The 23437-nt window shown below is 52.9% G+C and overlaps 1 protein-coding gene across 2 annotated transcripts in view; it reads right to left on the bottom strand.

Annotated features, from left to right (window-relative positions):
- Window positions 1-312: 312 nt before the first annotated feature.
- Window positions 313-23437, bottom strand: part of TMEM184B (transmembrane protein 184B) — a 60482-nt gene continuing 37357 nt past the window's right edge. The window contains exons 4-10 of one of the 2 annotated variants that reach the window (XR_010321688.1): window positions 11540-11630; window positions 10962-11037; window positions 7807-7898; window positions 6530-6699; window positions 5865-6059; window positions 996-2614; window positions 313-733 (exon numbers count right to left, since the gene is read on the bottom strand). Coding sequence is in view for 1 of the 2 variants with exons in the window: in XM_003419767.4 (XP_003419815.2) it covers window positions 2373-2614; window positions 5865-6059; window positions 6530-6699; window positions 7807-7898; window positions 10962-11037; window positions 11540-11630 (866 nt within the window). In the remaining variant the exon portion in view is untranslated. Of the gene's footprint in view, window positions 2615-5864; window positions 6060-6529; window positions 6700-7806; window positions 7899-10961; window positions 11038-11539; window positions 11631-23437 lie in introns of both variants that reach the window. The other variant, XM_003419767.4, reaches the window with a different exon arrangement.

Below are 23437 nucleotides of genomic sequence, written 5' to 3'. Positions count from 1 at the left end.
GGAATCTCTTCAACGCCCTGGGAGATGCCTGGAGGAGTAAAGCCCCCTCTACCTGGCTGACAAAACAGTGAACCCCAGCCCTTGTGGGGAGGGGAGGGAGGTCCCGTGACCAAGGCTGCCACCGTGTGCAGCAGGCTCTGGGGGAGACACTTTGTCCAATGGGGGCCTGAGGCCCTCCATTACCTACACGTGACACACAAGAGGGAAGAGGGCTTCCTAAAACACCTCTGCCCACAGCCACTACCCCTCCCCACACACATCCCCATGGGGGCGGGGACGAGGAAGGGAAAAAACCTCACCCACAGGCAGAAGAGATTTCAGTACAATCTATATTATCTCATATATATATTTCTTTCTCACTTTATTTGCTCACTTCTGTCACGCATTTAAAATGTCACAGAGACCAAAATAGAGCGGCTTTCTGGTGGAACTCATGGCAGTCATACGAGATACAAAACTAGGGGCTCTGTCTTCTCATACAGCATACAATTAAGTTTTCAAGTATTTTTTATGTACAAAGAGCTACTCTATCTGGAAAAAAATTAAAACAAAAAGACAAGGTAGATTACGCATCCTAGGAAGGGGGGCAGGGGACAGGTGGGCCCGTGTTCCCAGTCCCCATCTCCCTGTGGCCCACTGGTTCCCTCCCACTGAGCTCCCCCACTCGCCATGCTAGTGGGCAAGTGCCAGGTGGGCAAAGAGCCAAGGCAGGGAGTCAGCAACACACTTTGGCCTGGAAGGAGAAAGGGAAAGGAGTTGGAGACGTCTGTGGAAGCAACCAGTGGGAGGGGGTCCGAGCCTCAAACAGCCTGCACCCGCCTGATGCCTTACCTGCGGGCGGGCTCTGGGACCCTAACCACAGGCGCCCATGGACCCCCAAGGAGCTGGCTTGGCTCTGAGGGCCAGGGGACCCAGGAAGACCACAGGCATGGAACCACCTCACCCTGATCCTTGTCACAGTCCCCAGGGAGGGCACCTATTCACCCCAGGCTGACCTGAAGAGGTTCCGTGGCAAATCGTGATGCCACAGGCAGGGGCCCCCTCCCCTGCTCCACCTCCTCCTCCAGGCTGTCGCAGCCCAAACCCCATGTTCTCTGGGTCTCAAACGACGGGATGTGCTATCTGTAAAGAGGCAAAATGTCAGAGGCCCTTCCTAAGACAGCTGCCTGGTGGAACCCTGGCCTGCCTGGGGCCTCTGGCCCTGGGAGGGGGTGAGGGGAGGGGGCTGGTGGTCCTGGCTGCTCCTGAGGCTTGTCCTGGGGTGCAAGGCCCAGCACTGCAGGATCCTCCAAGCGCCAGAGCTTAATAATGACCCTAGTGACCCACGGAGGGTCTGGGACAGACTGAGGGCCTGGGGAGGGGGAAGCTTTTGTGTGTGACTAAGGCACAGAAGAGATGGGCTGGGGGCCAGATGGGGCAGGGCAGCAGGCCCTCTGTGGGCATGGGCCCAGGAAGAAGGGCCGGGAGCCACGCCCACTCCCCCCCACAGCAGGCCCTGCTCCTGTCCCAGGACTGTGTTCCTGCAGAAGCTGCTCTGAAACGCAGGGGGAGAATCCTGGGGAGACCCGAACCCAGCAGAGGTGCTGAGAGCTGGCCTGGGAAGGGGAGTCAGGCCCGAGCAGTCAGGAAGGGCTCTGCTCAAAACTTGGTCAAGAGGGGCCCCAAGGGAGAGGGCAGCGGGCTGCTGGCTGTCTGCAGCAGGCCAGGAGTAAGGGGCAGCCAGGGAGTGGACACCCAAGGGACAGAGGTGCCCCACTCCCTGGGAGAGGCTCCATCAAGATAAGAGGGGCCCTGAGGCACCAGCTCGCCCAGGCAGGCCGTGGCTCTGATCCTTGCAGCATGGGTCAGGGGGGTCCACAGAGAGTGTCAGCAGCCCCCTCCTTCTTCCCTCCTGCCAGGGTGCGGTGGGTTAGCACTGTACAGGGGAGGGAGTGGGCAGGGAAGAGCCAGGTCCAAGTACTGCATGGTGTGGGGAGTGGAGCTGCCCCCTCCCTGTGCTGGGGGTCTAGGGCCCGAGGACCTCAGTGTAAGAGTCTCCGAGGGAGGGGAATGACGGGGCGGTGCGGGGGGGCCTGGGTGGGACTGGTCCCAGCGTGCGCCCACAGAAGGTGTGGTGGAGCAGGGGAGGTGCTCCCCATCTCCTGCATCCCGTGAAGGGTAGTGCAGGGTTGGCCATGTAGAAGTATTTCTGAAGGCTCGTGGGGAGCCGGGCTGTGCCTAGGCAGACAGCATCAGGCTGTTCCTCTAGAAGTGATATGTGTTTCTGGTCCAATAAATTAAAGGACATCACCAAAGCTTGTCTGGCCAGTCTCCTGGCCCGGATTTGAGGCAGGAGGGAGGCCCTCGATCCTGTGTCCCCCAGCAGCCGGCACCTAGAACTCATCGTCCGAGCTGAGCAGGAGAGTCTTCTCGTTGTCACGGGCGCCACTGAGGCTGTGGGAGCGTGAGACGCCATGGGTGCCGCCGCGCCAGGTGGGGCCAGGCTCCAGGGTGGACTGCTGTGTGTACTGCTGGTAGGCAGGCGAGAAGTTATGGATGGCGTCCTGTACAATGTCGTGCGGGTTCATGGTCTCCTTGAGGCTGCTGGAGATGCTCTTCATGGGGGCACAGCGGCCTGCAGGGAGGAGGGTGGAGGGGGTGAGGGTCTGCATGGCTCAGCCCCTGCCCCAATCCTGTGACCCACCCCTCACCCTGAGGCTGGGCCACCCAACCTCAGGTGGACTGGGCTTCCTGGGACAGAGAGCAGGGTCCAGGAACGAGAAGGGCAGGCAAAGAAATGCCTCCTTTGGCTGGGGCTGGAGTGAGTGCAGCCAAGAAGCCCTGAAGGGTGGCCCGTGTGTCAAAGAAAGCCTGGTGACAACCACTGGGACTAAGTCAGCCAGTGGGAAGGGCCCAGGGGTGGAGACGGTGAGCTGCAGCAAGAGGCCCATGCTTTGAACACCGGGAGCCCCAAGCGAGCCCAGAAAGTCCTTCACCCACTCAGCATGGAGAAGACGGGAGTACCTGGTCACAGGCCTGGGGGCCAGGAGTGCCCAGCGTCCACGGGTGCCAGTTTGTGCTCCCCCTCCCCACGGGGGTGCTCCCTCTAATCTTGGGAGTGTACCAGGGATCCCGCTTCATCAGAACAAGGCTTCTGAGGCTGGACCTGAGCTCAGCAGAGTGGACACAGAAGGGCCCACAGGCTCCCATCTCATGACAGGGAGGGAGTTGCCTGCCCGGATGTGCCCCTCCTGATTCCCACGCAGATGAATTGTCCTCCAGGCTCAAAGGGTGGCAATGGCCCAGGTCACAAAGGCCAGATGGAACTCAGGTCTTCTGACTAGAACATGCGTGCTCTTCCCATGGAAATACGGCTAAATGCCCCTGGTAACCTGTTAACAACCACCGTGCCCCTGCTTAGTAGGGCATATTCCAGGATGATGAGTGACCAGGATGGAAGCAGATAAGCTCTTGGAGGGTGGCCCTGGGCAGGCAGTTGCTCTGGGCTGTCCCACCCAGGGGGGCCCAGACTGGCCAGGGAGAATGGTGGCACTGCCGTGGGGTGGTGATGAAGAAGGAGATGGGGGACACAGAGAAGGAGTAAGGGAAAGAAGCATGCCGGTGACAGCGACCAGAAATGACGTGCAGGACAGACGTGCAGACTGAGAGCAGAACCTACCGTAAGGGCCGTATGTTGGCACTGCCCGCGGCCAAAAAAAGCAGGGCAAGGGGGAAGGGGCAGGGGAAAGAAGCCAGAGAAACAGAAGAGACAGCTGAGTGAGCAACATCCACCCACCTAGGCCCCACTAGGCAACCACAGACACCCTTCCCTCCTCCCCTGGGCCACCCAACACCCAGGTGGCTCTGGCTGCCCCCTGGGGCCTTGGGGGAAATATGGGCCTAGAGATGACTTCTGTGGTCTCACACTTTCTTTTCAGGGACTGGGGAGAAGAACAAACAGTGGACACCCCGACTAATGGTTCAAGTTTAACCACAGTGTCTAAGTCAGGCCCCCTCCCCCACTCCTTCTCAGGCCTGGCTGGGGCTGGCAGGCCTGTGCCATGCGCTTCACAAACCAGCCCCTGGCCACACTTCACAGGCAAGAAAACGGAGGCTCAGGGCCGGAGGGTTACTGGCGCAGACCACACAGCTACTGCCGCCCAGGGCTGGCTGTGAACCCAAGCCTCACTTGGGGGTTAAGGAGGGCTGGGCACCTCGGTTACAGGGCGGGCAAGACAAGGAGCAGCTTTGGCTTCAGCGTCCCTGACAGCTGGCCAGGTCCCTGCTAGGGTGCTGGAGTTGCATTTCTGGCCACAGTTTTTCTTGCTGGGTGTGTGTGTGTGAGGGCGGAGGTGGGGGTAGTGAGTGGAAAGGCTGCTCAAGCTGGATAGCTGAGAGCCTCTGCAGAGACACCAGGGGTGCAGAGATGGGTCTCTGCCACGGCCCCGCCTGCTCCTTGGGGTGGCCCCCAGGCTCCAGGGGCAAGGGTGGGCTTCCGCAAGGACACAGGCTCTGCCAGGACCAGGTGTAGGGGACATCGTCCTCAACACTGAGTGGGTGTCCACTGGATCCCTCCTTCAAATGGGGGATGGGGGGCACAGGCTGAGAGCAGCACGAGGCTGCGGCAAGCCCCGGCCAGCACTGTGTCCGACCTACAGCCCCAGCCAGTAAGCGTGTTAGGACACAGGCAGTGGGCGCTGAGAGGTCTGGAGGACAGGTCAGTCCACTCACCACAGCAGCCTGAGACGGGGCGGGAGAGGGCTGAAGAGCCCTGCTGCAGGCCAGACGATGGGGCTTCTACTCTACTCAGTGCCCTAGTCACAGGGCGTGGGAATGTGGCTTTCCAGGCACTCAGGAGGCTTCCCCTCCCCAGTCCCTCATGCCCCCTCATTGGGCAGCCCAGTCTAGGCCTCCCAGCCTCCTCCAGGAGGTGGAGATGCCCGGCAGCCACCGGGGCAGCCCTCCTGGCTCAGTGCTGCTCCTCTGAAGGCTGCACGTTGAGATTCACCCAGAATCCCCAGGGAGCTTTCAAAGCACACCCTGTCTGCCTGACCCAGCCCAGTTACACTGGCACCGCTGAGGGCCAGGCCCAGGCGGAGGTATTTTTCAAAGCTCTCCAGGGCTTTATAATGTACAACCAGGGTTGATAAGCACTGTTCTAACACAAAAGAATATTAAACCAAACCAAATCCATTGCCGGCTAGTCGATTCTGACTCATAGCAACCCTGTAGGACCGGGTAGAACTGCCCCATAGAGTTTCCTGGTAGATTCAAACTGCTGACCTTTTGGTTAGCAGCCATAGCACTTAACCACTACGCTGCCAGGGTTTCCAAAAGAATATTAGCAGGTGTAAAAAAAAAGCTGTTAGAAGCTACTACCATCTGAGGCTGATTCTTAGACGTAATCAGGTTTTTAAAAAAAAAAAAAAAAAAGGAGAGGGCTTTAAAGAGGAGGAAATTGTAGGCCACAGTGGGCAACCATGGGTGTCAGAAACCCTCAGAAACTTCTCTATTCGTTAGGGTCTCTGCCCCGACCTTCACAAGGGGATCTGTCCTGCGTGATCTCAGGGTTTCCAGACTCTAGATCAGCTATAAGTCATGACAGGTAGGTGGGCTCAGCTTCCAGGCCCAAATTCATGGTGCTGGCAGCAAGGGGAGTGGGCCCTCTGACACAAGCAGAGACAGTGGAATCCAGGCCGGGGACCCCTCCTGGCCCTGCCACCCCCGCTATCCTCCACATTTGTGGTCCATTTCTCAGTGTAAACTCGGGATCCTGTGAGACGACCCCATCTATACTTGTAGGCCCTTGGGAGGGAGGAGGGCCTGGGGCGAGGCTGGGGGGTGGAATCCTCTGGGGGTTGGCTCGCCAGAGCCCTGGTCCATACCTTGCGCATCCAGCCTCTTGTCGGCATAGACCTTGTAAGTGAAGGCGTGCCGCAGGGCCAGCGCTGCAAAGAACATCTCCACACAGATAATGAAGTCCTGATAGCCAGCAGCCACGGTGCCCTCGCCCACCGACACGCGAGCCGAGTGGATCTTGGGGATGGCACCGCACTTTTCCAGGATGGCCAGGAGCATACCTGGGGGCGGGGGGAGGCATGGGCATCTGGCACCAGACTGGGCCCCCTTCCCAGGCCTCCTCCCTCCATGCAGCCCCCTCAAATGCCCACCCACCCCAGTGAGGATGGATGTAGGGTCCACGGTTGTTCCCATGTGGCGAGGAATACTGACGCAAAGCCTCAAGGAGACCCCATTCCCCAACTCCTTGTCCAGTCACCAAAACTGAGGTGTCACCAATTCTATGGGGTCCCCTGGGACTTCAGTCTACTCACGAAGTGGCCCCACAGGATGCTGCCCTGGAGCCCCTGAGGGCTGAGCCTTTGCACTCAGCAGGTGCCCAGTGAACCGAGGCCCCTTTGAGCTCCAGGCTGGCCATCACGCAGGGCCACCAGCATGGCCTGGGTGAACGGGCACTGGGGATGGTGAGAGGGAGGAAGGGGAGGAGGGTCAGAGGATAGCGCAGCACAGGGGAGGCTGGGAGGAGGCTTACCTTGCCAGAAGGAGAGAAAGATGACGGACTTGACCATGAAGAACTTGAGGACTGGGCTGTAGGGGCTAAGCAGCTCGCGGGTGGCGAAGTAGAAAAGGAAGAGGGCGTAGAGGGCCAGGCTGACAGAGATGTTGTAGATGATGGTCACGTAGAGGTAGCCACTGGTGACGCTGCGGGAATGGGGGCAAGCTCTGGCTTGGATGCAGGAACAGGGGCCCCCTTCCTTTGCCCTGCTGTATGCCCACCCCCCACAACTGTCAGCAGCACTCTTCAAGCAGTGGTCAGCGAGTCACTGAAGGGAGGGTGGCTGGTCATAGTGGTCAGAATATTGGACTTGGGGGTACAAGGGCATGGGCAGTGCAGCCCCAGCTCCACTGCCTCACAGGTGTGTTTAAGCCACCAACTGCAGCTCTGGTGCCCATGCTTCTGGTGGGGGAAGGGGGGCTCCTGGTGGGGGACGGGGGCTCCTAGTGGGGAATGGGGGACTTCTGGTGGGGGATGGGGGCTCCTGGTGTGGGATGGGGGCTCCAAGGGGATCGGGAACTCCTGGTGGGGGACGGGGGACTCCTGGTGGGGAGCAGGGACTCCTGGTGGGGGACATGGGCTCTTTGTGAGGCAGTTGGGTTCCTGGTGGGGGACAGAGGCTCCTGGGGGGAGATGTGGGCTTCTCGGGGGGATGTGGGCATGGAAGCTAGGCTGTGCTAGCGGCCTGGGGTCTGGGGCACAGCCTGATAGCCAGAAAACAGCATCAAAGACAGTGACACTGAGCTTGGCCCTGCTACTTTTTCACTTGAGCCAAGCTACGTACCCTCTCTGAGCCTCAGGTTCCTCGCCTGCATGGACAGGGCTGCTGGATGGGGCCCAGAAAGTGTGACAAAGGGCTTGCAAGCATGAGGTCTGAAATGAAGGCCCTGGGTACACAGTAAAGCTCACTATTTCCAAATGAAATGTGTGCGGACAATTTAAAGGGAGGGTTCATACTAGGGACTAAAGACCGGCCCCCTGCCTTGGGAGTGGTCACTGTCGCTTCTTGGCCCAGCCCAGGGCACCACTCTGCAGCTTGTCTGTGCAGGTGACTGGTACTGAGGGCCACCAGGCTTGGCGCAGGGAGGTGTGGGAAGGGCCAGGGGCCATGCTTAGCCTCCACTAACAGGGGGTCGTGGATGTGGGGCTACTCTGCAGCCCCCTTCCCTGAGTGCGGGCATTAGCCTCTGGGCAGGGCCACCCACCCTGCCCCAACAGTAGGCCCCACACCAGAAGCCAGACCCGTTGCTTACTCGAAGTCACCGTCCCGGTACTTGCCAAAGGCCTGCAGGACCACGGTGCTGACGGCCATCAGCGGCTTCACCACACAGAACTGCAGTGTGGCCTGTGTGGGAAAGAAGAAGGCGGCCGAGGGGAGGTGAGCACAGAAATGCACAAGCAGCCCTCCTCTGCCAGCTGGGTGCACAACGTGCTGGGGGATGGAGGGAAAGGCCCAATGTCCCTGCACCCAGAGACCCTGTCTGGAAGGGGAGGCAGAGTGTGTAAGACGATGAAAACATGACACAGTCGTGAGAAGACAAGGGGATGATCAAGGAAGGAAGGTAGACAAGGCAGGGAGTGTGTGGGCCAGGAGGTCATCAGAGAAGGCTTGGCAGAGAAGGGATAGTCAGGGATCTACCAGAGAGACAAGAGGGGGTCACTTCTGCTCCAGGCAGAGGGAGCAGCCCACACAAAGGCCCAGAGGCTTGAGAGCCCAGGGCAGACAAAGGCAAGGGGCTTGGGCTGGTAGGGGGCAGCGGCGGGCAGGGCGGAGGAGATGGACAGGGCCAGCTCATGGAGGCCTTGATGCTTGGGGCATGGCTAGGGCCCCACTCAAAGAGCTGGCCACAAGAGGCACAGGTGGGGCAGGGTGGGCGAGGGCCTCAGCCTCTCACCCTCCTCACTGCTGCTCTGCTTTGGGTTGCCCCGTGCTCTGGGTTCAGAGCTAGCATCTCACTGGGTATAGCAATGACCTGTAGAAGCATGGAGAGTGAAGATGGAAGCAGCCAAAGCACGTGGACTCTGGGGTCCTGGGATCTGGGTTCGAATTCCAGCCTCGCCAGTTCCTGGCTACAGGAGGACAAATGAGCATCACCTAACCTCTGAGCCACTACCTCACTGGTAAAATGGCCATAGCCAGCACTGTGTCACAGGGTCACGAGCAAGCATGGGCTCTTTTTGGTGGTCCCTCACCTCTGCCCAGTCCATAAAGACCTCTGCAAGCTTGCTCAGCCACTGAGTCCAGTTTTTACAAAACCCTACAGCAGCCCCAGGAAACCCAAGAGCTCTCCCTGGTGCCCATACAATCATTAAATCACCATTTTCTTGAAAATAAATAAGCCTAAACTACTGTGACTCAAAATAGGGCAATGACCCCGAGGCAGAGAAAGCAGCCTGTTGAACCTCCAAGTTTCTGTCCTGATAGGGAGGTTTGCAGGGGAAGTCCGGGCAGCCTGCACTGTGGGGCTGCCACAAGGAGAAGCACATATGATGGCGCTAGAGGTGGAGTGCCTCTGCCAAGGCCCCACAAACCCTCCCTGACCCCATCGCCCCTCTAAAGGAAGTAGAACCAGCACCCTTTGGGGAAAAGGGAAGTGGGCTGGAATCAACAGAACCCGTCTGGGCAAGTCTCCGATTTTGTCCCGTTTCCCTGGGATAAGAACAGTAGCAGCAGCAGCTTGTCTTTAGTGAATCTTGTGTGCTGGGCAGTAGGCTGTCAGTACTATTATTATTCCCATGTTACAGATGGGGAAATTGAGGCACAGAAGTAAAAGTGGCAAAGGTGCACTGGTGCCCAAGTCAGCAGGCTCCACAGCCTGCACCCACCACCCCCCGTATCAGGTGTGAAGTTAACCAGGACTGGAGAATCACCTAGAGAGCTACCAGGTCCCAGTGCTCCAATCCAGACCTTCTAAGCCAGGCTGGGGCAGGGTGGAGCTGGCTGACCTGGGAACCTACTTTTAATGAGTTCCCCAGGAGAGGCAGGTATTGGGTGCTGGCCGGACGGTTTCTAAGGCCCATTTCTATGCCTCTGGAAAGAGGCTGTCGGCTGTTCTCTCTCACCGTGTCATTAGAACGGGAAGAAGTAGCTTCTTTGTTCCCTTTGCTCTTACTGCCACTCCCTGCCACCTCTAGAAACAACAGCAGAACATCCTGAGCCCAGAGGGCTGGGGAATAATCCACAGCAGTGCTACACTAGCTGGCCACCATGAGATGAAAACTGTACACAACACCATGATCAAACAAGGCAGTGAGTCACAGCAGGCCAGGAACCTGGGCGGCTCAACCAACGGGTAAACAATGGCTCTGAGCGCCCCACCCTGGGCCCAGGATGGTGTTAACTCTTTCCCTGCAGTTCTGGAGGGGAGATTTGGACTGTAAACATCCAGGGAAGGAAGAGCTGGAAGCAGGGCTGCAGGCCTGGTGTGTGTAGGCCAAAGTTCTTTGAGTGCCTGCCTGGCACAGAGAGAGGGCCACGGGCAGAAAGGCCAGGCCAGACTTGGCTGTGGCTTTCATGTCCCCTCGTGACTAATTCTGGTGGTGCTGGAGGGGCTGACGGAGGCCCTGTGGAGACCCAAAGGAGACTAAAGTGAGGTCATGCAGGCTGGGTGCGGCACCCTCAGCTGCTACTTCCTGAACCAGATACAGTCGGCGCCATGCCAGCCACTGTGTTAAATGCTCCCCATACAGTACCTCCACTGGGCCTTACAACCACCCCATGAGAGAAGCATTATTATGCCCATTTTACAGAAGAGGAAACTATGGCTCAGAGAGGTTAAGTAACTTATCCAAGGACACACGGTAGAGAAGCTGGAGATCAAGCTCAGATGGTCAGCCTTCCAGGCCCATCATTTACTGGCGGCACCACACTGCCTCCACCCAGGCTAGTCTAGACCACAGAGTAGGCAGCTGAGGAAGCCGGAAGCTGCTGGACTGTCAAGTGGGAAGGAAGAAGAGACCAGAGTATCTGCACAAGCCTGTTTTATCATGTGTCTTTAATACAGAAGGCCCCTCTGCCCTCCAGCCACGAGTGAAGGGAAGTTTTTAGACTGAGGTTCTAGAATGCCCACCCGCTCCCTCTGATTCGCTCACACACTTGGGTGAGGGAACAAGAGCCTGGACCAGTTCCTCCCGCCCAAGGCTCCATCAGGACACCACTGGTACCCCTCTGAGTACACCCTGCTAACACGGGCACATCCCTAACACCTTGGGGAGCGGATGCAGGGCCTGGGGTGCCCTGTGCTAAGTGGGAACTCCACAGGAGGGGCCCAGGGAAGTCCTACGGCCCCAAGTGTCTCCGTTGCCACCCCATCAATCAGAGGCAGCACAGCCCCGCAGCCGCTGCCCGAGGAGACAGACCCAGGCCCCTGGTCCCAGCTATTGGACACAGCAGCTGTGGGGTGCTCACCTGTTTGCAGAACCGCAGGAATCCGATGGAGTAAGTCTTTCCCCAGAGGCAGCACGTGCCATACATACAGCTGGACCTGGAAGAGACAGGGACAGAGAGGAGGCTGGTGAGCAGAGAACCTGAACTCACAAAAGGTGGGGCTTGGGAGAGCCGTCCTCCCCACATCCAGGTAGGCTGGGGCGGGGTAGGGGCACACATCTGGGGCAGCCTTAGCCCAATGCCAACCTCAGGGAGAGACCTAGGAGACTGTTTGCACATGAAGTAGGTAGGGAAGCCAGGCTGCACTGGCTAACAAACCAACTCAGAAGAGACTGGATGTAAAAACTGCAGGAAGGAGAAACAGACAGAAATAGGGAAGGACTGAGGTGAGTATAAAGAGAGAAAAGAAGAAAAAAGCCAGAGAGGGCCTCCCTCGGGTTCAGGTGAATCACCTTGCTCAGGAAGTGTGGCAGAGGCACAGGAGGTCAAGGTCACAGGCAAGAGACAGTCTGTGCATACAGCTGACACCAGGACAGTCACGATTGTCAGGGCCAGGATACGGGGTGGTGTGTGGGATTCCAGGGAGACTCTGTACTCACTCAATGGGCTTCCCTCTGATCTCAGACATGATGGAACTTTCTCCTCCAAGGTACTCATAGCACAGGCTCAGGAAGTTATAGATGACCAAGGCTGTGAAGAGAGTACGCAGAGGAAACCACATAAATCAACAGATGGCTAATAGACAGTGGACTTCTAAAGAGCAATGGAAGGGATCCAACCATAGCCACACGCGCCAGCAGACATGAGCCTTGTGGACGTAACGTTGTGCAAAAGCAGCCGGTCAAAAGGAACCACCCAGTGAGGTTCCATTTACAAGTTGAAAGCAGGCAAAGCGAAGTTATACTGCTCACATTCTATTTCTACACATACTGCAGACACACACTCGTGGTGACACTGTAAAGAAACGCAAGAAGCGATCACCACAAAATGTGGGACTGTGTGGGGAGGAGGAGGAGGGTGTGGTCAGGCTGGACACGTGGGGGCTTCGGACAGCTGGCAGTGGGCAGCTTCTCATGGTGGTTAAACAGGTATTGGCTTTATAAACATTTATTAAACAGTACATACGCGTTTTATACACTTTCCTGTTGTGTGCTACAGATCCCAGTTTTGAAACAAAATAATACTACCACATTCTTCAGCCGAATCTCAGGAGAAAATTCTAAGCAAGAAGGAGGTTGAGGGAGCTTCATCTGTTCGACAACCTGTAGCGTCCTCTATATACCAAAACACATGAACAGGGCACAGAATTGAGTGGAAACGGCTTGGGAAGCTTAGCAGCTCATTCTGAATCAGCACTCAGCTCGACGTCACCAACCCAACTTGCGCCAGTGAGCGACAGCCCAGGGGAGGCGTGCTGGGGGTCCTATGTTATAAATAAATACTGCACCAGCTATGCTCAGCCGCCTGCTCAGGGGGGCTTGCAGAATCAGCAAAATGAAGGCTGCTACCTTGCAGGGCGCTAGAAGCAGGAAGGAGAGAGTGGAGGAGGAAGGGGTGCCGGAGGGAGAAGAGGGGCTGGGAGCATGGCAGCAAAGGAGATGCTTTCAGTAAAGGGGTGAGGCCTAGAGGAGGGGCTAAGCAGACCCAGGGGCAGCAGTTGCCCTGCAGTCAGAGGGCGCCTTCCCATCCGATCCCACGTCCTGCACAAAGGCCTTTAGGGCTCCCTGGGCTGCTCCAGGAGTGACCCCTTGGCCCGTCTGCTCCCAGCCCAGCCCCCGTAACACTTTATATCCCAGCAAAACTAACTGTAGCTATTTTCTCGGGGCAGACTACTGGACCAGTCCAGGGTTCTGCCCTTGCTGATCCCTTGAGAACCCATCTAAAAACCCATTACCCACTAAACCCAGTGCCGTCTAGTCGATGCCAATTCATAGCGACCCTATAGGACAGAGTAGAACTGCCTCGCAGGGTTTCCAAGGAGTGGCTGGTGGATTCGAACTGGTGACCTTTTGGTTATCAGCCAAGCTCTTAACCACTGTCCCACGAGGGCTCCTGAGAACTGCTAAGACCCTTCAAACCCAGATGAGATACTGCCTACTCTGCGAAGTCTCTGGTGACCATCTCATCCACAGAACCTCCTCATTTACAGCTGCCACTTAACCCCCGGAGCAGAATTACCACTGCCTCACTAGATGGTGACCCCGACACAGGGCTCACTTCTCACTCATCCTTTATCCCCAAAATGCAGGCACAATGCCTGACACACAACAGGCACTCAGGAAACAAAACTGCCTTGAACTGAAGCATGTAAAACCCTGGTGATGCATTTTTAGGCAAAAGTTGACCTTTAGCAATTCAGAAGAACTATATGTGGGGTGCTTTATACCACTCAGTTGCTCTAATCTATTAGGGCTCACAGCTTCTGCTGGGGTGGGGGGGACCAGGTAGTACCCTGCAAAAACACAACCCATTGCACTTACCACGCAGACACAGAGCAGGGGGGATGCAATGTAGCTCTCTGCCACTGGCTAGCTGGGCCTCTGCTTCCTCATCTGTTACACGAGGATAACAGGAGTTCCTGCCTCGATGGGTGGCTGGGAGGTTTAAGTGAGCAGGCAAAGTGCTCAGAGGAGAGACTGGCGCTCAGCGGTGCTCTCTGAGTGTTGGATGTCAGGGCTGTTGCCTGCCTGCCTTCCTCAGAGGCTGTACACCCTTGGGGGACAAAAGACTGTGTACTGCCTGCCTGGTATGGAGGCAGCTCAAGATGTGTTTGGTGGCTGCAGGAACCTTCACTGGCCTTGAGGTTAAACTTCACTGACTAGAACTTTAGGGCATCTGCTGGGGTGTATTTGTGTGTGTGTGTGTGTGTGTCACAGCCTGCTAATAGCCTTTTTCCAAAACTATACAAGAGCAACAGGTCCCTGGGTGGTACAAATAGCTTGCACTCATTCGATAACCTAAAAGTTGGTGGTTTGAACCCACCCAGCAGCACCACGGAAGACAGACCTGGTGATCTGCTTCCATTAAGATTACAGCCAAGAAAACCCTGTGGGGAAGTTCTACCACAGGGTCACCAAGAGTTAGACTCAACTCAATGACAGCTAACCACAACAACAAACATAAGGGCAGGTAGAATACACAAGCTGAGCATAGCTATATTGTGGCAGATAGTATTTTTCAAAGATGGCCACAGCCATAAAGACCCCACTTCACATGCTCTTTTTACAATGTGGTGTTGATACTCTTCCAATGAAGGGTGGGGTCTTGTTCCCTCTTTTTGCATCCCGGGGTGGGCCTGTGACAATTGCGAAGTAATGCTTCATGACTTCTGAGGTCGGGGTTTCAAAAGGCAATATAGCTTTTGCCTTTCTTCTGGTTCTTTCTCTCTTGGGCTGCTCACCCTTGGATACAGCAACCATGCTGTGAGGAAGCCCAAGTTAGCCCACGTGGAAAGACTACATGGAGAAGAACTCAGGCCCCCAGCCAACAGCCAGCATCAACTGCCAGACATGGCAGTGAATGAGCCTTCAGATGTTTCCTGCCCCCAGCCTTGGATTCTCCAGCTGAAGCCCAGACCTCCTGGAGTAGAGACAAACTATCCCCACTGTGCCCTGTCCAAATTCCTGGCCTGTAGTATTTGTGAACAAGATAAATGTTTTTTTTTTTACATTGCTATAAACAAAAAAAACCAAATCCATTGCCATCGAGTCGATTCCAACTCAGAGCAGAGAACTGTTCCACAGGGTTTCCAAGGCTATAATCTTTATAGGAGCGGATTGCCACATCTTTCTCCCTCGGATCAGCTGATGGGTTCAAACCACTGTCCTTTCAGTTAGCAGCCAAGCACTTAACCACTGTGCCACCAGGGCTCCTTTACACTGTTATGCTTTGGGGTAATTATTTACTCAGCCATAAAACCTGTTGCCGTCGAGTCAGTTCCCACTCATAGCGACCCCAGTAAGTAGAAGATGTATAAAACCACAGCAGAAGTTTCTAGAATGTGCCATGACCTCTCATGCCTCCATGCAGTGGCACATTTTGGTTCCTCTGCTGGGAAAAGCCTGGCTAATTCCCAGAGTCAGAGCTAGCTGAGGTGTCCCTGCCTCCTTGGTCCCTGTCACCACACTCACTCCCCACACTCCCCATTCCTCTGTCCATCTGCCTCATTAGTCCAAAGAGTGAGAGTAAGGGGCCATGGACCCTAGAGACAGATGCCTAGGTATGGATTGCAGCTCCATGCTATGACCTGTGTGACCCCGGGCAAGAGCCTGAAGGTCTCTATGCCTCTCAGTTTCCTCATCTACAAACCAGGGGTAACAACAGCTCCTTCCTGCTGGGATGCTGCAAGGATGGGGGAATGAGTGTGGAAAGCCATAAGTGAGGCTGAGCTCACAGTGAGCAATCTGTAGCATGGTACGTATTGTTCTTCTAGACTGTAAGCTCCTTGCAAGTAAGGACTGAGTCCTACTCCCAACAACTATCGGAGGGCCTGACACACACACTCGATTCACAGCGAAGGAGGGAGCCAAGCAGATACATGTATTCAATCCAACTGAAGGAGGGAATGAACTGGATACTTACATGCTCAATCCACACTGAAGGAGTGAACCAAATGGACACACACACTCAATCCAACTGAAGGCATGAACCGAGTGGACACTCACACATACTGGATCCAACTGAAGGTATGAACCGAGTGGACACTCACACACTATCGATCCACACTGAAAGCATGAACCAAGCAGACACTCACACGCACTCAATCCAACTGAAGGATTGAACTGACTGGACACACACACACTCGATCCAACTGAAGGCATGAACCGAGTGGACACTCACACACAATGGATCCACCTGAAGGCATGAACCGAGTGAACACTCACACATACTCAATCCAACTGGACAAGTGAACTGAGTGGACACTCACACACTCGATCCACACTGAAGGAGTGAACCGAGTGGACACTCACACTTGATCCAACTGAAGGCAGGAACCGAGTGGATACTCACACACACTCAATCCAACTGAAGACATGAACTGAGTGGACACTTACATACTCGATCCAACTGGACAAGTGAACTGAGTGAACACTCACACACTCAATCCACACTGAAGGAGTGAACAGACAGGTGTGGGCCATGAACACTAAGATCATCACTCCAGGTGAGGCTGCTGTGACCACCAGGTGCAGAGCAGTGGAACAGGCGGGTGCTGCCTCCACTCCATCCAACCACTCAAGGGACTCGCCCTCTCACAGGCTGGTGGTCAGCTGCACCTTTGCCAAGGTGACTAGTCTTTGAATCATCAAAAACAAAACCCTCAAGAGAAGCCACAGGGACCCAAGGCTCACGGGCCACCTCCGTCTGGAATCCCCTCCCAAACAAGGCCGCCCTGTCATCCTCTCTCTAAGAACTTGGCTCTGGAGCTCACCTCTTGTCCTGTGGCAACACAAGTCAGCAACCTACTCCTGAATTACACAGCCGATCCACCCACACCCATCTCTGCGCATCACTAAGTGGTTCAACTGGACAGAATCGTCCAATTTCATCAGCCTCTCTCAGTTCAAGACGCTTGACCTTTTAAGCTGCTCTGGGACCAACCAGTCTGTAAAATACTAATTGTTGACGACTTCTTTTTAAAAAATCATCACTCAGTAGCACATTCTCAGAGAAGGGAGACAGGGCAGAATCTCTGGAACATGACTTAACCAGCCCAAACCAGGGCCCCTGGCCATCTAGACAAATTAATCTGTCCTCCTAGGCAATGGGAGGGCCATGTAAGACAGTACACTTCCATCCCAGCAATGGCATTGAGAATGGGAAACTCAACACACACCCCAGACACAAACATAAGAATACAGGAAGAGCAGAAAAGCTGAGATGGAGTTCGGGGTTCCGTGCCAGTGGCTCGTCACCTCACCACCCTCCTTATTGGAGCTCTAGATCTGGTCTCCTGGAGAGTGCCCTGAGACACAAAATGACTCCATACCTCACTAAATGTTCTCTGCTAGGTGACCAAGGGGCCTGCAGGCCAGGCCCTCCATTCTAGCCCGAGTGAGGGATAGTCCCTCTCTCCTCTGCCCTGGAGTCAGGGCCTGGTGCTTTCTGCTCCACCCTAGGTACCAAATCTTAAGTGATCTTGAGGTAAGTGCATACAGTCAGGAGGGAAGGACCAGGATGGAGATGGAGTGAGGAATCATTGTACTGGAGCCCTGAGGCCTGGAGAGGAGAAGATACCCAGGGTCACTCTCTTTACATGAGGGACAAGCCACCTGTTCAGAGGGTCAGGGAGGCCCCACATGGTCCCAGGAGTGACTCTGCCTTGGAGGGCAGTGAACTCCCTGCCAGCGGAAAAGTGAATCAGAGGCTGGGGTTCCAGGCAGCATGTGACTTTATGGGTCCCATCCAACCTGGAGACCAAAGGCTTTCGCTCTTCACCGACAGCTTCTCTAACCAGGACAGGAAGCTATAGTCCAGGAGGCAGCTCTCCTCTTACCCAGCCTCTTGTCCAGCATCCTTCCAGAACTAACAACTGAACCTCAGCCTTGGGGGCCCACTCTCAAGGCTTCGAAAGAAGATCCACTAAGACGTGTCCTGTGGCCATCTCTGCCATAGCTCCCAGTTCCTCCCAAGCACCCGGGCACAGGCACTAGGCACACCGGCCCCTCGAGTCCCTCCCCCCAACACACATACCTTCAGCACTAAAGCTGGCCTTGCACCTGGCTCTCCTTACCACACAGAAACAGTCTGGTTATCTGGAAAGACTTAGAGCATTCCGTGTTCCAGAAAACTGGCAGGTGAGCCCGGAAAACACTTCACTTTGGCCACTTTGGAAAGAAATCTTCTCTGTTAGTGGAGGCCTCAGAACATTTCTTCCCTGTTTATCAGGGCTGGTGATCATCACAATGGTGGTACAAGGGCTACAAAGCAGTGTGCGGGATCTGCTCAACATCAGTGACCCAAGACCCCAGAGTTGCTCCAACGCGCAGTTCCTTCTCCTGACTCGCAGCTTCTCTGTCCTCTGCTGACCCTGCTTGTTGCTGCTTCTCGCCACCCCAAATGTTGCTTCTGATCTCCCTCTTCTACTAGATGCTTCTGGGTATCTCTTTTCTGATCGACTGAGCTGTTGTCATTCTTGGCTCTGTCAGCCACCATCAGCCAGTGCCTCCTGGGCAGCCCTTGGACCTTTGCAGCCCTGTGTCGGGGGCCCTCGGCTGTGTCCACCCCCCGTGGCATCCTCTACCTGGGAAGGTGTTTCACTTTAGGCCGGATTCTAGGAAGCTAGGTTTGTCCAAAATCTGAGGCTCAATGACTGAAGCATCATTCTCTGCTTCCTTCACGCACGTAAAACCTGTTTCCCTAACAAGAGGATACACTTCTGTGGTGGAGAAACTTGCCCTAAACTCTGCCTCTCTGTGCCTGGCACAGGACAGTTCCCGAAACTCAGACCCGGCGTGGGTGTGGCCTCTGCAGTTACTATCCGGGAAATCTCGGCAAGTCTTGGCCTACCGGGCCTTTTTTTCACATCTGTAAACTGGGGATGGTATTATAAAGGTAACCTGGAGATAAGAATGAGCTCAAGGTGATGGAAAATGTTCAGTAAAACTGTGAAGCACCATACAAACCTTATTAAAAACAAAATCTTATTATTAACAATTGTTAACAAAATATATAAACTTTATAATCAACAAAACAGTGACCGTAGAAAGCAGCCGTGGGTGCTGGGTCTTCCTCCTCTGAGCATCCGGCCCCTCAGTGTCTCTCAGATCACAGTGACTTACAGACACGTCTTCTCTCTCCTCCTGACAGGCCGGTGAGCTTCCCAGGCTTGTCACCCAATCATCTGCGTGTGGGAAGTCCTCACCATCAACGGCAGTTGAACACACTACACGCACCTAATGAAGTTGGTTTCCTCCTTGTCTTTCCACCCCTGAACGTCCTGTGGTGGTGCACCTCAAGCACTGTGTGAATCACAGCCCTTACTGCACAGTAAGACACAACGAGCCATGGGACCCAGGCAGGTCACTGACTTCTCTGAGACTCTGCCTTCTCCTTGGATGGAAACACCACAATCAAGTCACAGGATCCACAGGTTGAGCACACGTTCATCTTCACTGACCCTTCCGTTCCCTCTTAAAATCCCACTAAAATGACAAGGAATGGGGAAAAGGTGCAAACCTTCAAAGACAAAAAACGGCAAAGGAGATGACAGGCAAGAGATGCCAACAAAAGCTTAGAAGACGAACCATGGTCACTGATGACCGGTGGGGAGTGGTCAATCAGAACCCCAGGAAATCTTAGAATTGGATGTGCCAGGCCACTCTAGTGGCTGTGGGTAAAGGTGAAAACAGGAAAATCAGTTAAAAGTCTCAACACCAGAATTAGATCATTACTTTCGAGAGAGGCTGAAACAGCTCTGTCCTCAGGGAACTTGGCCCAGCTGAAGGCAGCAATAAGGAAGCTTCTAGAAAACAGAGATTAAGTCTGCATGTGAAAAGTGACAGGCCCCCTCAGACACCTTCACTGTTCTGTTTCCTTAACTTAGGCTGCCTAGTTTTTACCTCTCAGGCAGGAGATGAGGAAATTATTCTCTAGGGAAGCCGGCATAGAATCAAAAGCCTTCGTTTGGAGCCTGCCTTCACCACCACATAAAAATGTCAGAGGAAATGCCTGTCTTCTATCAGGCAATTGGGAAGCCCAGCAGTTTTAGGCCTCATTCTTAAGTATGAAAAACAGTCAAGGACACTAGACATTTGAGGAGAGCTTCTAACACAAAGGTCAAAGACCAAAGCAAATAAACAAATGAAAGGAACTCAGAGGAGACAGAGATAATGCAGGAAACAGAAGAAAACTGTAATTAAAATCTCCAGAGAGAGAAGAGGAGATATTCTTGGTATTGTTACAAGAACAAGAGGTTATAAAAAATTTTTGTAAAAAGGAACAAGGAAAGGCTCCTAACATTTTACAATATGGTAAAAGAAACAAAACATTCAGTAGAAAAGTTCAAATGTAAAGTTTTTTTTTAAAAATTGTGGAAAATAGAAAAGAGCTGGAAAATTGTAAAGAAAATTCTAGGCTCGATCTCAAAGCGCAATATCCAACTAACAGGAATTCCAGGGAAAGGGGGAAGGGAGAAAGGTGGAAGGGAAGAAATTATCAAAGAAACATATGAGAAAATTCCCAAAACATATGAGAAAACTCTAAAGACCTCAGGACATGAGTTTCCAGCTCAAAGTGCCCTCAGGTGCCCAGCACAATGAACGAAATCCTACCTCTTGTGAGGTTTCAGGACACTGAGGATAAAGACCAGATCCTAAAAACAAGAGTAAAAAAGCAGTTCATATATACAGGCATTGATGACATGTCCTAAGTAAGTAAGATGAAGTCTTGCCATTCTTGCTTCTAAGGAGCATTCTGGCTATACTTCTTCCAAGACAGACTGGTTCGTTCTTCTGGCAGTCCATGGTATATTCGATATTCTTCGCCAACACCATAATTCAAAGGTGTCAATTCTTCTTTGGTCTTCATTATTCAGTATCCAACTTTTGCATGCATATGAGAAAATTGAAAACACCATGGCTTAGGTCAGGCGCACCTTCCTCCTCAAAGTGACATCTTTGCTTTAGAACACTTTAAAGAAGTCTTTTGAAGCCAATTTGCCCAATGCAATATGTTGTTTGCTTTCTTGACTGCTGCTTCCATGGGCATTGATTGTGAATCCAGGTAAAATGAAATCCTTGACAACTTCAATCTCTTCTCCATTTATCATAATGTTGCTTATTGGTCCAGTTGTGAGGATTTTTGTTTTACGTCAAAATGTAATCCATACCAAAAGCTGTACGTAGTCTTTGATCAGTAAGTGCTTCAAGTCCTCTTCACGTCCAGCAAGGAAGGTTGTGTCACCTGCATATCGCACGTTGTTAATGAGTCCTCATCCAGTCCTGATGCTCCGTTCTTCATATAGTCCAGCTTCTCGGATTATGTTCAGTATACAGATTGAATAATTATGGTAGAAGGATAGATCCCTGACACACACCTTTCCTGATTTTAACCACACAGTATCCCCTTGTTCTGTTTGAACGACTGCCTCTTGATCTATGTACAGACTCCTCGTAAGGCATGTTATCAGGAGGGACCAGTCCCTGGAGAAGGACATCATGCTTGGTAAAGTAGAGGGTCAGCAAAAAAGAGGAAAACTCTCAACGAGATAAGATCGACACAGCAGCTGCAACGATGGGCTCAAGCATAACGACTGTGAGGATGGTGCAGGCCTGGACAGTGTTTCATTCTGTCGCACACAGGGTCGCTATAAAGCGGATACAACTCGGTGGCACCTAACGACAACATACACAGGCATGAGAGTCAGAATCCAGCAGAACTTACCCAAGACTGGATGCAAAATGACAGTGGTGACGTGCCTTTGAAAGTCAGGGAGAATGATTGCCAATTTAGAATTCCATTCCCAAAAAACAAATAGATCAACTCGTCCATCAATCAAAGAATATTTTCAACACAGAGGCTGGATGAACCCCCGCAACTATTGCCTTGAGATAATCTTTAAACCTTAAACCGAAAATATTCCCTGAAGTCTTCTTAAAACCACACAACAGTTTAGCTTAACTAGTAAAAACTGAGCATCGTGCTTTTTCTGTGTGTGTGCGCTTTAGGTGGAGGATTACAGAACAAACGAGTTTCCCGTTCGGTAATTTGTACATAAAATGTCCCATGACGTTGGCTGTATTCCCCACAATGTGTCAGCACTCTCTCCATTTCCATATCCACCCTGGGTTCCCCATTTCCTTTCGTCTGGATTTTCTACCCCTTCTTGCCTTCTCAACTTTGCTTTTGGGCAGATGTTGTCCTTTCAATCTCATATAATTGATTGTTCTAAGGAACTCGGGTATTATTGTTTACTTTATGGGCTTGTCCACGATTTGGCTGAAGGGCAGTCTCCAGGACGGGTTTCAGTTCCTTCAGAAGGTGTCTTAGAACCATAGTTTAGGGCTTCCTCCACTCTCTGTCCAACCGGTAAGCCTGATCTTTTTTGTGAATTTGATTTTTTGTTCAACATTTTTCTCCTCCTTTATCTGGGACCCTCTGTTGTGACCCCAGCCAGAGTGGTAGGTAGTTGTAGCTAGACACCATCTAGTTCTTCTGGTCTTGGGGTCATGTAGGCTATAGTCATTGTGCTCTTTTAAGAACTATCTATATGCGATCAAATTGACAACAGCAACTTGAAAGATTAGATAGGAACCTTAGGGGGCCGGGAGTTTATGATAATAGGGGGGAACAACCCAGAGAAGGAAGGCGAGAATGGTGGCACAACTCCAAGAATGTAATCACTGTCACTGAATGGTACATGCAGAAACTGCTGAATTGGTATGTTTTGCTGTGTATATTCTCAACGACAATAATAAAATTAAAAAAAAAACCTTACGGTTCACATACACACACACACACACACACACACAAAAGGTATTTTCAGATTTCCAAAAGTCAGACTCCCAAGCTATCCTTTGTCTCGGGACGCTCCTGAAAGATGTGCTCCGGCCAAAAAGAGGGAAAACCATGTAAGAGAACGCAAAGGCATCCAGGGAAGAAGTGATTCAGCCCCGGAGAGGCAAACAGAATTCCCAGGATGGCGGTGAATGAAAGTCAGGCAACAGCTGAGCAGTCAGAGGCCTCGAAAGCAGCCAGTCCTGACTGGAGTGAGAAGAGAAGGGCTTCAGGAAGAATGTCACCAAGGGAGAAAATACAGAGCTAACAGATAACTGATCTGCTCGACTGTACTGAGGGGAGGTGTTTTTTTTTTTTTCAATTCAATGAAGCAATCGGGAATAAATTAATGATGTCATTGTCAGGTGCCATCAACTCACAGCAACCCCATGTGGCAGAGTAGAACTGCCCCATAGGGTTTTCTAGGCTGTAATCTTTCCAGGAGCAGATTGACAGGTCTTTCTCAGCCAGAGGCGCTGGGTGGGTTTGAACCACCAAGGGTTCAAACTGTCAACCTTTGGTTAGCAGCCAAGTGCCTAACCACTGAGCCACCAGGGCTCCTTCTAAATTAATACTAGGTACATACAAAACTAAGCAAACCAATAGCAACCACAGAAAAACAAGAAGTTGTACAAGAAAGGGAAATGTAAGACACTATAAGGCTTAGCTTTGAACAATATTTACAGAGATATAATTATGCAAGCATTAAAAAAAAGACAGAAAAAATTGTGATAGAACCACACTGAAAAGAGGAGGGTGAGTGTGTGTGTGTGTGTGTGTGCGTGTATGTGTGTGTATGGGAGGTCAGTGTAAAATACCTAAATCAAAACCTTCTACAGTAGGAGGTCCCTATTAACACTATGTAAGATGGAAACAAAAAAAGGAAAAATTGAGAAACAACACAGTTGTAAGCTTTTTTTTTTTTTTTTTAACGGTAATTCGGCGGCGGGGAAAGCTTAAATAATTGAAAGGGATTGCCTTTGGGCAGTGAACTTGGGAGC

Source organism: Loxodonta africana, chromosome 4 (genome assembly GCF_030014295.1).
Source record: "Loxodonta africana isolate mLoxAfr1 chromosome 4, mLoxAfr1.hap2, whole genome shotgun sequence".
Lineage (NCBI taxonomy): Eukaryota > Metazoa > Chordata > Mammalia > Proboscidea > Elephantidae > Loxodonta > Loxodonta africana.
This window is presented reverse-complemented; position numbering and strand designations above follow the sequence as displayed.